The 14,129-nt window shown below is 40.5% G+C and overlaps 1 protein-coding gene across 1 annotated transcript in view; it reads right to left on the bottom strand.

The window, feature by feature from the left end:
* Positions 1-5,813: 5,813 nt before the first annotated feature.
* The window catches only part of DCAF7 (DDB1 and CUL4 associated factor 7), a 19,006-nt gene continuing 10,690 nt past the window's right edge, over positions 5,814-14,129 (bottom strand). Inside the window, exons 2-7 of the mRNA XM_074940827.1 lie at positions 13,956-14,114; positions 13,307-13,418; positions 12,092-12,210; positions 10,066-10,275; positions 9,217-9,334; positions 5,814-8,056 (exon numbers count right to left, since the gene is read on the bottom strand). Of these exons, the coding sequence (XP_074796928.1) occupies positions 7,884-8,056; positions 9,217-9,334; positions 10,066-10,275; positions 12,092-12,210; positions 13,307-13,418; positions 13,956-14,114 (891 nt within the window). The 3' untranslated portion in view covers positions 5,814-7,883. The remainder of the gene's footprint in view (positions 8,057-9,216; positions 9,335-10,065; positions 10,276-12,091; positions 12,211-13,306; positions 13,419-13,955; positions 14,115-14,129) is intronic.

Here is a 14,129-nt window from a genome sequence, read left to right as displayed (position 1 = left end):
TACAGCTCACTTCATTGGATGCATGCAGTGGAAAATACAGTGGGGAGATTTATATACATAGAGAACATGAAACAATGGTTGTTACCATAAACACTGTAACCAGAGTGATCAAGCAAGGTGAATGCATCCGATGAAGTGGGCTGTAGCTCACAAAAGCTTATGCTCAAATAAATTGGTTAGTCTCTAAGGTGCCACAAGTCCTCCTGTTCTTTTATTTAATGTCAGTACATAACTATTTTACTGAGCTCTTATGAAGTAAAGTGGCACTTCCAATTCAGGCATCAACTGACCTCTCCATCAGTATTATAGAAAATCTGGTTCAATCTGAGAAGGCAGGATGCCTCTCAGAAGCCAATAAAACTGGTGGAACTGAGTAGTTAATGAACAGAGCTTTCCACAATTAGATTGAAAGATGATTTTGTCCTAAATTTACAACTGATCAAAACCTCAGGGATCAAGTCATCATTTGAACTAAAAATAAGCCAACTGCCACCCTTTATTTTGATCACTATAGACAGGTACTGGTGAATTATTATTGTGCATTGAAAGTGCCATTTAATGAAGGCCAAAATCGTGAATGAAGAGAGAATCCAAAGAAGCAGGGTAATAAGTGTTTGGGTTTTTTTTTTTTTTTTTAATTTATTTTAAGAATAATTACCTGAAAAAGTATTAAACTTTTATCTATGTTACCTTAACTGATCATTTAAGTGCTTTTCAAATTTAGCTCTGTGAACTGATCTGTTGGTATGTAGTTTTTGTAACGTGTTACTCGCAAACTTAACTTTGAGCTGGTAAAGTTCTGTCTGGGACTAGGCACATGAGAACAAAGAGGATCATTGAACTTTACTAGCCTAGGAAGCCCATGGAAAATATAAACCTATAACCCCTTTCTCTGCACATCAGTGAACCTGCAACAAGACAAGAAAAAAAAAAAAACATTTTTAAGCAGTTTTCTTGTTCACCCGCAATCCGTTTTAACTCACCACACAGCAAACTGCAGTCAATCTATAAATGTTCCATTTTTATTACAAAGTATGAAAGGCAGAAAATACTGTACCTAATACACAGGAGGCTGAAACTTAAAAATGTTAAAAAAATTGAATAAAACTACATAGAAAGCAAGAAATAGCATAAAAGGATGCAACATTCCACTTTCAAGCGGTTTCATAAAAGACTGACTTATTTTACAGAGTTTCAATAATATGGTTCCAGGGTTCGGGTGTTAAAATCCACTGTAACAAAACCTTTTATATTATTTTTCCATAAAAATAATTAAAAAAGGAATACCAGGACACTGCAGTTACTTGTGGCAACAACGTGTCTGAGTCTGCCTGATAATGGGATGCTAGGATTCCTCTAGTACAGTACAGTAGCAAAGTTGCAAATCTCAAGCAATACGAAAGAGGGAGGGAAAAAGTGTGCAAACACCTTAAGCTATGCATAACAGCAGTAAAATCGCTATTGCTTTAACATATTTTAGTGAGAACAAGAAATCTGGAATTTCATATGTATGTTTGTACAATCATGCTACAAAGATCACACCTTCAGGAAGTTATCACAATGGGACTTTAAATGGGAACAGCAAAAGGGAATACACAACAAAATGAGCATCTCCTACTTCATTACTAGTAGTAAAAAAACGCTTCGGCTCGACAGATTTAATCATTACATTGTACGCTGCTGGCAACCCAAGTAAAAAAAGTTCCTTTTAAATAGCAGATGCCACAAATTCACATTCACCAGGTTGTCAAAAACACACTGCTTCATAGCAGTACTATTTACTGCCGGAGTCTTTTCCCCCTTTGTTTAGCAAGTTTTGTGCCTTCATTCGGATTTGCCTGACCAATTACTGTCTCACATAGAAGGAAACTTGCATACTTTACAAACAGGAAAACTGAAATTCTAAGAGCTGCTGACCAGTGTGTATGAACGAGAGATGGAACCAGGGCCTGTAGTTTGTTGTGGCTGCAGAACCTTGCAAGAATTAAAAAAAAACCCTCAGCATTGTCCTTTATTAGCTTATCTGAAAAGGAAGCCAAGCAGGTCATTTTCCTCACTAGCAAGGAAATTCTAGATTGATGCTTGGTATCTGTGAGCCAGAAGAGACGTTTGAGTTATTGGGCAGACTAAAGGCTGTCCAGAATTCTAACACAGCAGTGTGTAACTTCCTCTTAGAACTGCTCTTGCCTCTATGCTCGGTCTCCAATTGCCAGACAAGCACCCTGGTGGCTGGTGTCTAGTCACATTTGTTATGATTTCACTGCTGGTGAAAGGTTCTGGATCAAAACCAGAGAAAGTGAGATCCTCCGGGCAGTGCAAGTTTCTTCACTCACCGTACCTTTGCCAATCTACCTCAGCTATGACCTAGAGGGACCGTCTCTAGGGAAATTTGGTTGCCAAGCAAGCATGGAAAAGTGCTGTAAGTGCCACCTACCATTAGGTCCGCGGGCTTCCCTGCAGACATTAATAAGGGGGCCCATCTAGAGCCAAATGTACTCCTGCCCATTAGGAATCAGATCTGGAAACAACCTCATTTCATACTGGCCACGGATCAAAACAATCTCTAGATTGGGATTTGAACCAGTGGCCCTGGAGTGAAAGGCAACTGAAGTAATTCAGAGCTACCTTAACTGTCCCCTGACTGGATAATACTCCCCTTGGGTTTGAAGTGGCAGAACCATTTTGTCTGGCAGTAGTGGGATGACTAACTCTTTCAATACACTGAGGGAGGTATAAACAATTGTACAGCCCTATTGTGCACCGAGCTGCACCTTGTGATTGATCCATTTCTGCCTGTGCGGCATATACTGAAAGGGTTAAGATATTCTGCACCCAGGAATTTTGACAAGTCAAAGATCTTTGAATTCTACATCTTAAGTCGCAGAAAGCTGCATCCATTTTCCTGACTTTATGGAATTGACAAAGCAGACTGCAGAATTCACCTACATCCCATGATAACCATCTACCCAAACCACCTATCATTTCTGCCATATGTTTGAAAGAGCACCTAATTCCAGGCCCTCCCCCCCCCACACAACTAGGCAATAATAAAAGTACCCAAATGAAGCAAAAAAAAAGTTCTGTTTGGGCAAGAGGCAAAGTCAAGTGCTTGAGAGGCCCCTACTGGATCATACTGTCATCTGAATATAAAGCCTCACAGTTTGCAGAGTTAACAGCATTTTCAAGTGCTTGCATTTTTCATGTTGCTTTTCAGGTGGTTCTGGCGTGAGAGAGGTCACCATGTGCTGCCAGCCAGAGCCACTTTGGAACTGCAACAGTCAGGAAACTCTCATGCTGTATTTAACATTTTATTAATCAGACACAGGGTTCAGAGTCAAACACCAGCCCTAAAGGATTGAGGTAGGAAGGTTATTCCATTCCTAACCCTAACAAAAATATACCTGCTAAAGTTCCATCTAAAGCATGAAAACCAGCGTGCTCAGCTTCCTGAACTTATATTTTAAAACAAAAGTCCAAAAAATGTATGTATATGCCAATACATTAGCACAGACATAGTTTCTTAACTGGGATTCGGTTGGAGAAATGTATCTACAGATCAAGCAGATGTGGATTTATCTCATCAATGAATCTATTCTGGTTGCTGACCTTTATTATCCAGTGTTCAAAAAAAGTAATTAGAAGCAATGCAGATGTGTGATCACAACTAAATTTTGAAGGGATCATGAATTTTGACTCTTATGGGAAGCAAGGCTTTAGACAGATACACAAGGCTTTGCTTCCCATAAGTACCCAGGGGGGCCTTAATGTAAGGAACAACCTGCAGTGTCAACCTCTTCTCTTTCTGTACTTTGAGACCACTGAATTTCTTACTCAAGAGATTGTCAAAGCAACCTTGCCTATTAAATCCTAGCACATGGGAAAGACACGTTTAGTTGCAGCAACCTACCACAGACTGATTTAATTCAGCAATATACAGATTTAACATACTAAATGCACTGGCTCATCCTCCAGCTAGCTTTTAGAGTCTTGCCTCATCTTTGGGCTGGGAGCAAAAACATGTTACCAACTATCACATGGGCAGCTATCCAGGGCAGTTGGGTTTTTAAAATGCAGCCCAAAGGCTGGAATTAGTTAGCCAGAGAAAGGATACAAAACTAGTGAAGTTGGAGGAGAACCATTGCATTCAAGGAACTTTAGATCAGGAGCCTAATCACTATAGTCAAAGCCACAAATGTTCTGCAAGAAATCTTATGGAGGAAGGCCCCAAGATGAGGTCTCCTCAGTGTACATAACAGAACCACTTCTGCTGGTAATGGAAGCTATGAAGTTGTGTGTACTCATTTAGTCTCATTTTCACATGCTCTTAATGCTCAATTCTCATTGGTCTAAACTCTGTTCTTAGTCTAGGTGGGATTATATTTTTGGAAAGTTTGAAGAAAATCCCTTTGGCTGTTTCAACTGGATGTTTATTCCCTTCCCTTAACGCAAAAGATCTCTCTTACTATATCAACTAAAACTTCTCCAAGTGAATTGTCCTCCATGACCATCACTCAGCTGGGTGGGAGGAAGAGTGTGATTTAAAGGTGTTCAGATACCACAGTAATGAGCATAGTATAAGAATCTACAGAGAAGAGTCAATGAGCATGTTCAATACCATTCTGCCTAATACAGCCTATAATGGGGCAGAGAAACCACATAAGCTCAGTGTCTGGCCTGACCATAAACAGTTTGCAGGAAACTACGTTTCTCATTGAAACATGAGCCTGTCAAGATCAGAGAGACCAGAGAAAATGGTGGACAAGAAACAATTAAGATCATGGGATCCACCGTTTTTGATACATTCTTTGTAGTATTTGCAGAACTAAGCTTTCAGCTTGAAGAACATTACGTTGCTATCATTTTTTCCTTCTGAAGACTACAGCTAGAAACAGATATACAGCTACACTGTTAACTCAGCCTTGCAGAAATCGGTCAGCAGCAACTCAACCTTTACCCACACAATTTACATCAACAGAATAAAACTTCAAAAGCCTAACTGGGACTATTTAAATACTAACATTCTGAAAGTAGTCCCTCCCCCCCCCCCCCCCATCTCCCCCAAAACCCTACTTCCCCAAAACATGAAACGCAAAACTTATTGCAACGTTATGTGAACACATTTAGTTTGCAGAGTCAGGAAGCAAAAGGTTTATGCTTCTCTCACTGACATTAGCTTGTTTACACTGTGCCTAGTACTTGTATTTAGATACACATGCAAGACTTTCATATAATATTGTTACAAGTATATCTAAACAAAAGCAATCTACACAATATAAATGAACGTTGCTATGAGAAATGCAACTTTCATTTTCTAACATGCTTGCATATTTAAGTTTAACTTTAAAGGCGCAGCTCTACATTGAAGAGTGATCAAGTTTAATGTAAAAAGAAAAGGAGTACTTGTGGCACCTTAGAGACTAACAAATTTCTCAAATAAGTTTGTTAGTTAGTCTTTAAGGTGCCACAAGTACTCCTTTTCTTTTTGGGGATACAGACTAACACGGCTGCTACTCTGAAACAAGTTTAATGTGTAGTTCCACACTTGTGTATCAATGATTTCTGGAGCAAATTCGTTTAAAATACCAGAGATGCATGTGTAAGCTATCTGGCAACCATGCCAGAATCTGAACACCAGACAGTTCTTTATGGCTCACCCATCAATAAAAATTTTGCAATTTGAACGTAATGAATTTTATTGACAATGCGTGAGACTGAACAGAACGCACCTCACTCTCCCAGAGACGTGTTGGCTCTGCACTGTTAACTGGAGTAAATATCCGTTGCTAGTGAAAGGTGATCAGATGAATAAGATGTTTTTGTATACTCTGTTTTCTATTTTTTTTTTTTTTAAGTCACCTGTAGGATAATTTTTGCCTGTTACCAGAAACAGGTAAGATTATAATTGAAAAAGGAGACATCTCCATTTTTCAATTTTAATCTGTATTTGACAGCAGGCTGAACACTTAGTTTCATTGACTCCATGTAGCCAGTCTTCCCTGTTTGTCTGGGTCTCAGAACAAGAGGGACAGAGCATTTAAAATAGAAACCTATGGTTGCAAGGACTCGGGAGAGAAGGTGTATGTAACTGAAGCTACTTCAAATTGAAAGCCTAATATTCTTAAAAAAAATTAATTTGTGTCTTTTTATGTATGCCGCTGCCGCCTTTGGTTTTCACTCAATATCAAGATTGTCTCTCAAGGTAATGAGTCAGGGTCAGCGGATCTGGATCTTGACCTCATCAGCTCAGTCTACTATTACCGTACAAGGTGATGGTTAGACCTCACCATAGTGCCGTGTTCAGTTTGTCATCTTCTCATTTGAAGGGTATTGCAGATAGCTGATCAAAACAAGAAAATGACAATATTCAAACTACCCGCCATGTTAAGACAACAAAAGAATTTTGCTAACCCTCCGCAGCTCTAATCATAAAGCATTATGGTGACAGAGGGCCCACTGCGCCCACTCTTACCTTTCCACTTCAGAAAGAGAATTTGGATGAAAACAGAAGGCTCCCCCCTCACCATACCTATCCTGGTCCTCTTACAAGAGTTGCAGTACCCAAGAATGACAACTAGAGCCAAAACAAGGTCTCCATTTGAGACACTGGGCAACTTTTTAATTTAGACCCAACCCTGTATGTTACTTCAGGAAGCTTTCCTTTACGGGGACATGATTTGCCTTTGGACAGCAGACCAGCTGTTCTAACTGTTTCTATCACATTCATCCAACAAGATCTGACAATACAATGCTAATGCTTCTCTCCTTGCTCTTAGGAAGAGAAGCTAGCTCTTCACTCATTCACTTTGTAGAACTCCCAGGAAGAGGAGCCAAATGCAAAAGAAACTCTAAGGTATAGGTTAGATACAGAATTTTGCTTAGAATTACAGTTGCCCATCAAGTAAGCTAGAAAGTGTGAAACCATTTTATTTGGGTTCAGACAGGAAGCTTTCTAGAGGAATCATTTGACTGGACGTGTCTATCCAAATGCATTACAAGTGACATTTTTTACTAAATGTTTTCAAAAATAGCTCTAGTCATGCTCATAGCATCTTCTCTCTGTGAATCGTATCACCAGTTAAGTAATACACCTGTGGGAGACTCAATAATTCACTTATGATCTAACACAAGGCCCACCACAGTAACAACTGCCTCTAGCATCGGTTAAAATGGAAGTACTGTGCGACGAGTAGTGGTACTTCACAGCACCAGGCGATTCTGACCAAATGGTCAGGGGCACATAGCCAAGGCAACAGCAACAGGTTTACTGCTAGGAAGTCTACAATGATGCTTATGACCCATCATCATCAAAAGATCCTGCTTGGGGCTTATGGAAGTGGATCACATCAAAAATAAGAACTGGGGTGAAGAGCCGACTTAATAGAAAACTTAGTCCAATATATAAAAACATACAAATGTTCAAACGGTTTAGGGACAGTAACAGGAATGATTAAAAATTCCTGCAAAAGGTGGTGGTTAATATTAATGTCTTTTCTTTCCACCTAGTTTTGCACTTACATCTATCAAACTAATTGGATGTGCTGCCTCAGCTGACTGACAAACACATGGACATATGCAGCAACTTAAAACAGTCATTTAAAGCCTGTAATGCTCATTAACACAGTCAACAAACAGATATACAGAACTTTTAAATTGAGAAAAATATTAAAATCAAAACCCAGAAGGTCCAAAAGGCTGGGTGCATCCCTTCGTTTTCTGAGTCTTGTAGGGACAGCCGACACCTGCCATTAACTCCTGTAACAGTTTCTTGGAACAGTAGATGCAAAGCAACAAAAGATACTGGCCACTTGAAACATGTTTGTTCTTACTTTAGAGGGGAGGGGAAGTTATAAAGCCCTGCCTCAGTTTGGCACAGACCAATAGTGTTACACTCTCAAGATCTCCAGACAGTTGTTGTAGCAGATAGCTATCCAGTCCGGCTGAGTCGATGCCCACTGTACATTGTTGATTTCCCCTTCTGCTGTGTAGGCCAAGATTGGGTCCTCAATGGCACGAGGCATTTGCTGGATATCCCAGATGAGAGCCTGATGGTCATCCGCTACAAACAGGTAAGAAAGAATTAGACTCAATCATCTCGGAAATAGGTACAGGCATATTTACATGGCTAGTTGGAGGGATATAGTCTCAAAAGCAAGCTAAAATACAGAGTGAGAAGTCCAAATGGAAAAAAAAAAAAAAAAAAACCAAAAACCAATAAAGCTGGGCAATTCCCAAATATGGAGGAAACAAAGATCACATAAAATGAAACAACTCCACTCCACCATAACCCTGCTCATATATATCTTTAGATCACTACACACCTGTGATACAGTCTCAAGGGAAATGGTGGAAGCATCATCAATAGGCACATTTAAGAACCAGCACTTGGAGAAAGCATTGAATATACAATGGCGGGAACAATCTTGCATTGGCCAAGGGGATGGACTAGATGGAATCTAAGAGACATTTCCTATCTTTAACTTACATGGTTTTAAGCTTTGTGTCCAAGGAGATCTGCCCAATTTTCTTAGAAAATTAATACCTTTTCTGACCACAGACATGGGTGCCCAGCTCCCAATGACTTAAATGGGAGCCCACACACAGCCAAAACCAAAAGTATGGTCTAATGGATGTTAAGAAGCCATATATTGAACCTCTCTACTGTGGGTATAAATATATTACTCCTTCAGCCAAAAAAGGGCCTGCCACAAAATATTCAGCCAGTAGCAATGCTTAATTCATCAAACGAAAAATGCAGAACTTGAGCACTGTAAGCAACTCTAGCTTTATTACAAGGAGAGAAAACAGCCCTTTGAATAAAGTGGTTAGCTGTTAGCTTTACGTGCATTCCCTAGTGAATTACTCCAACATTCATGACTTAAGACAGGCGTTGCCCACTTCACAGTTCAGATATTGGGACACAGTCCCTCGTTTTCAAGGTGAGACAGCCCAATGCCCAAACTGCTTAAGAGGCAGCAGCTTCTCCGTTTCCCTGGAGAATTTTGGGAAATGGTGGGGGCAATAAAATGAGCACCTATGACACCGGATATATCTAGGACCCAAGCCTTATTTTTTTGCTCCAAGAGCTGGAGAGATTTGAGGTAGTGGAAATGATTGCAGGAGTCCCAGGATAGAGATTCATACATTTAGAAAGCTCCTGAGGAACAGGACCTAACGGGGAGGAGCGGAGAAGGAGAACAGATCTCTCCCCATGCTCACCTGCCGTACAGATATGGCAGGAAGAGTGAGGCGCCCAAGCAATGCCATTCACACATGCTCTGTGGTTGTTTAACCTGGCAACAGGTGTGCAGGGAACTCGGACGTCTAGAATCACCACCTTCAGAAGCAAAAGTAAAAATGTTTATTCATTTGTTTCCTGAAGAAAAAAAAAAAAAAACCAAAGACATTTTGGCAGAATGTTACAGACACAACACTGTCTCTAAAGACACACACGACTGACCAAAAGCGGTTTTACAATATCTGCTTGCCAAGGAATTTTGAAAGCAGCTAGAGAATCACTCTGTACATCTTGTGTAACATGTAACACAGGCAGAGGGAATCATGAAGTTACAATTCCATGGAGAAGTACTGGTGATATGGAACTAAAGAAAAATCTACAGTGCCTTTTGAAGTCACTGGAGCAAGATGGAACTTAAGAGTATCCTCTTAGAGGCATAAGGACCAGTCTCAAAATCAGCTACAGGTTAAAGGAGCCTTTCAAGACCTACAGCTGCATATTACAGATGCAAATAAGTATGCAGACATATGAAATTAAGTCAGCTTTTATAAAAGTGTTAATATTGAAATTCAGCAAGTATGAACTTCAATACATTTGGAAAATGAACAGTGTACAATGCAGTGAACAACTCCATAGAATAACTCATTACAATATTTTTCTCAGAAACTGGGCTTCTTGCAATCCATATCTACAGCCCTCTCCCAGATACCAAATATTAAGCACTTATGTAGTGCTCTTCTTCAAAGTGCTTTACAAGCACTGACTAATCAGTAAGCTCATCTAAAAAGTCCAACTGCTGAAGCTTATAGGGCAAACGGTCAGTGCCTCACCTCCATACCATCCATGGCCATTGTTGCAAGATAGTTGGGATCCTGCTTGTTCCAGCAGAGACGCAGCAATGGATGGTGCTGTGGATCCTCATAGATAATGGTGCTGTGCTCCAGATGACGAAGGTCAAACATCCGCACCGAGCCATCTGCGCCAACTGACGCAAACATGTCTCTCCCGCCACCCGCGCGGCTAAATGCAATGTCATACACCTGCTCAGTGATAGGGGAGATAAGAACATGGCATTATTTTAACATTCATTTTGGCTCCCATTTCTTCACTTTCAAGGAATGTGCCCTATTCATTCCTCCTCCTCCTCTTACCAGTTAGTGTTTGCAAACACAAGAACAGCACACATCCATGTCAAAGTAGTGACAGCACTGCTCTCTAGGCAGTGTGAGATGGGAGCATGCTAGGAGTGCTAATCTCACAGCTGTAGCAGCTGTGCCAGCTTCTTCAGTATCTACATCTGGGCCATTCCCTCTCCAATAAAAATGTCACCATTACATGGCTGGACTGCATGTGCTATATATACTTATTCACGGAGAAAAATACAAAAAAAGTCTTAAGAACCAGTGTCGCACCAGTTTATTACCAGATATGTTCTCTGTCTGGGGAATGCACTAAGAGGGCTTTTCCATCTAAATAGTGTGTCATCACTAACTATTTAGTCTGTCAGGCATTTGATTTTACTAGGGAATTGCAATGAATTATATAGCAAATACCACAGATATCTTGGTGTAGAATATAAAATTGCGCCTACTGGCCAATGATGCAGTTAGAGATGGAAGCGATATAGCCTATTCCCTAGCTCAGAATATAGTCCCCCTGAGAAATGACAATTTTTTTTAGAGGTCTTTAAAAATGTATCAGTTCTAATTTCTATCCTCCGAGGCCTCTGCAGTAGGAGTCTAGATACTAACGCAACTTAACTTTAATAGTGGAGAGAAGAGAAAGCTTTACTACTAAAATCAGCTTTTTTGGGAAGTGTCGCAGAAACAAAGGTCTATTATAGGACAAAGGGTCGTACAGGTTTTGTCTAGAGTCTAGAAAGACCGTCATCCCAAATACATGCCAAGACGACTTTTGCAACATGCATATTTTAAATAAAAAGCCAAACATTTTTTACGGTATGACATGTCATTCAGTTTTTGGGAACGCTTGGGGAAGAAAGTTGCGGGGGTGGGGAGAAGAGATTGGTAGGAACTTTGTTGGGGAACATAGGCTTCAAGTCTAAATAAAACTACTACAGACTCTAGTAATGCTCCCTGAAGTAAAGGGGCAGAAAGTCCCAGGGAATGAAGAACCCTTTCCTTTCTCCCACACCCTACCAAAATGCTCAGAGGCTTCCTCAGAAAGGCATAGGCAGCAAAGAATCCCTGCTCCACTCCCTCATAAATGGAGCCAGGGAGCAAAATTTATTTTTTTTAAACTAGGCAGTTATAAACATTTTTCTAAGACTTATTCTATTATATAGGCCTGATCCTACAAACCCTTAATTGAATGAGAAAGAGTCCGATATGACTGTCCTAAGTATAAAACAAAGAAGGAAAGTCTAGAGGCTGCTGTCACTACAGGGTGATTTGGGTGCCTTAAGTGTATGTTTCCATGTTTTGCTATCTTTAGGTTTCTTTTAACTCTAATCTTTAAATAAATAAAATAAAGTGAGATATTAAAAATTAAGAAAACATTAAAAAGTTTTCCCACCCGTAAATTACTAATTAGCCTCTCAACTTTAAACTGGAGTTAAATTTATAAAATATTGCCAGACAAAACTTAATACAAATTAGAACAAAACAGCAAGCATATGCTGCAGGTCCACCGTCTAAAATGAGTAAAAGCGAGTATGTAGAATTTTCAGACTACAAGCAACTTAATTTTAGACATATATAACGTAGAATCCAAGTCTTTTTTCTAAATCCTCAGATTTTTCTGGAGAAAATGGGAGTTATGTTCATTCTATAGGCCTTTAACAGGTGTAATGCAGACAACCGTATGAATTAGAAAAAGAAAGAGCAATATCATCACCTCTTTGTCATGTGCAATAAGCTGGGTCTTGACATGGCCCGATACCAGATTTACTCTTCCCAATACCTGCCCAGTCTCCAGACCCCAGATGGTACAGGTTGTGTCAATGCTAGAGGTACCTGAAACAAAGAGTGTCTGTTAATGGTGGTATTAACATAGATCTGCAGAAATGTCATCTTATCACTTATGGGACTAGTCTCAGATGTGCTTTGAGATCTCTGGGTGAAGAGAACTCTGCATGAGCAAAGTATTAGTATTAAAATGTTTGACATGCCTGAATTAAACTATGGATCACAGGCTGGATCTGGCCAACACAATGTATGTGTGGCCCACATGACTCAGGTTGTGCAGAAATTTTTAAGCCAAGTCTCTAGCCCTCACAGCTGTAGAGAAAGCCTTCCAAAGATGAACCAAGCGTAAAGTGATAACATGTCTGCCTGAGTGTCCAGACAGCCTGACTCAGTGGGGTGAACTCCCCTGCCCTATACAAAACTAACGGGAACATCAGCTCTAAAGCCCAACAAGGGTGGTAGTGAGGCCCTTCATGGGTGGGAATTCCTGCAAAAGAGGAAACACAGGAATAAATGTTACACTACAGAAAGGATGTATTGCCCCCTTGATCTCTGTTCAAACTTCACCCTGATGTTAGTGGAGGTCTTGACTATGGATCAAGGGGAGTATAAACCATCCTGGATTCATACCCCACCCGACAGATTATAATTAAACAATGCTCCAAATGAGAGTGATGCCTGGTTTAACTCCTGCTGCTGCAGAGGCATTTCACTGTAACAAACATGGTGCAATGGTACCCGTGGAGCAATGTTCTGTCCAACATCTTCAGCTACAGTCAAATGGCTGAACTCAGCCAGAAGAGTCTGTGTATAAATTTAACACTAACAAAAACGTGTCAACCCGACAGACCTGAGGACTGAAACCCTCTATTCAACATATAGGCCAAGCACAAGCAGGAGCAGGGGAACATCACCAACCCACATGCACAACCCTGACCTGAAGACACCTCCTCCAAGAGTGGAGGAAGAGTTCAGTCTCCACGGGCTACGCTTTTGTGACATTTACGGCAGCAGGTTTTTTGTGATGTAGAAATCTGGCCTCTGAACACCCATGAGCTGGTAGTAAGTTCTAGTCACTACTCACCTGGGCTAGATTCAAAATGGTCAATTTTATATTGAGTATTTAATGTGTCAACGGTCTTACCAAGAAGATAAGGATCCACTTCATTCCAATCAAACGACGTTAACGGGGCACAAAAATCAGAATTCTTATTATTGTTCAGCAAGCACTCCAGTCGGGTCTCAGTTTCACCCACCTTCAGGAAGAAATTAAATACACAATAACTGCCTTATTGAATGGCCTGGCTGCAAAATCCAAGAGGTGCCCCGCAGAGCATAGGCTTTCAGAACTTCGAGTCTTAACTGCGTTTGACATTGGTTTCTTCCATAAATATCTTATCTATTGTGAAGAGCTTTCAGACTGTTTGAACTACAACTGAGAAAGCTACATATGCTCTCCCCTAACAAGTTTCTGTTACAACAGCAACTACTGAGCCTTGCCATCACATTTAATAAGCTACTTTCATAATTCTGACACTCCTAGAATTCTCAAGATACCTCACAGCCATTGTATTGTTATTCAGAGAGGGTTCTACGTTACTTTGAGAATGCAGGTAAAAGAACAAATTACTGCATTGGCTTTTAATTATGGGTCCTCCCCCTGGGCAATATTGGTGAGCACAATGCTAGAGATAAATGTGCCTCAAAAGAAATGGGACTGGGAGAGAAGGGGATCAAAATGCAATGCAGTTAACGGCACATACGTGGCCCTTTTCGAGAGGCTATTTACTTACTCTCCACACACGCAGGTAATCACCGCTGGTTGCCAACAGGTCTGGATATACTCCCTTGGTGTCAGGAATCCACATGAGCTTTGTGGTAGGATATGGGTGATCAAAAGTGTTTCTGCAAATGAACTCTGAGCTCTCCTCATCTAAACCAACAAGCTGGACCTGTAAGAAAATGTC

This window comes from Natator depressus, chromosome 27 (genome assembly GCF_965152275.1).
Source record: "Natator depressus isolate rNatDep1 chromosome 27, rNatDep2.hap1, whole genome shotgun sequence".
Taxonomy (NCBI): domain Eukaryota; kingdom Metazoa; phylum Chordata; order Testudines; family Cheloniidae; genus Natator; species Natator depressus.
The sequence above is the reverse complement of the archived record's forward strand: the minus strand, read 5'-3'. Positions and strand labels throughout refer to the sequence as shown.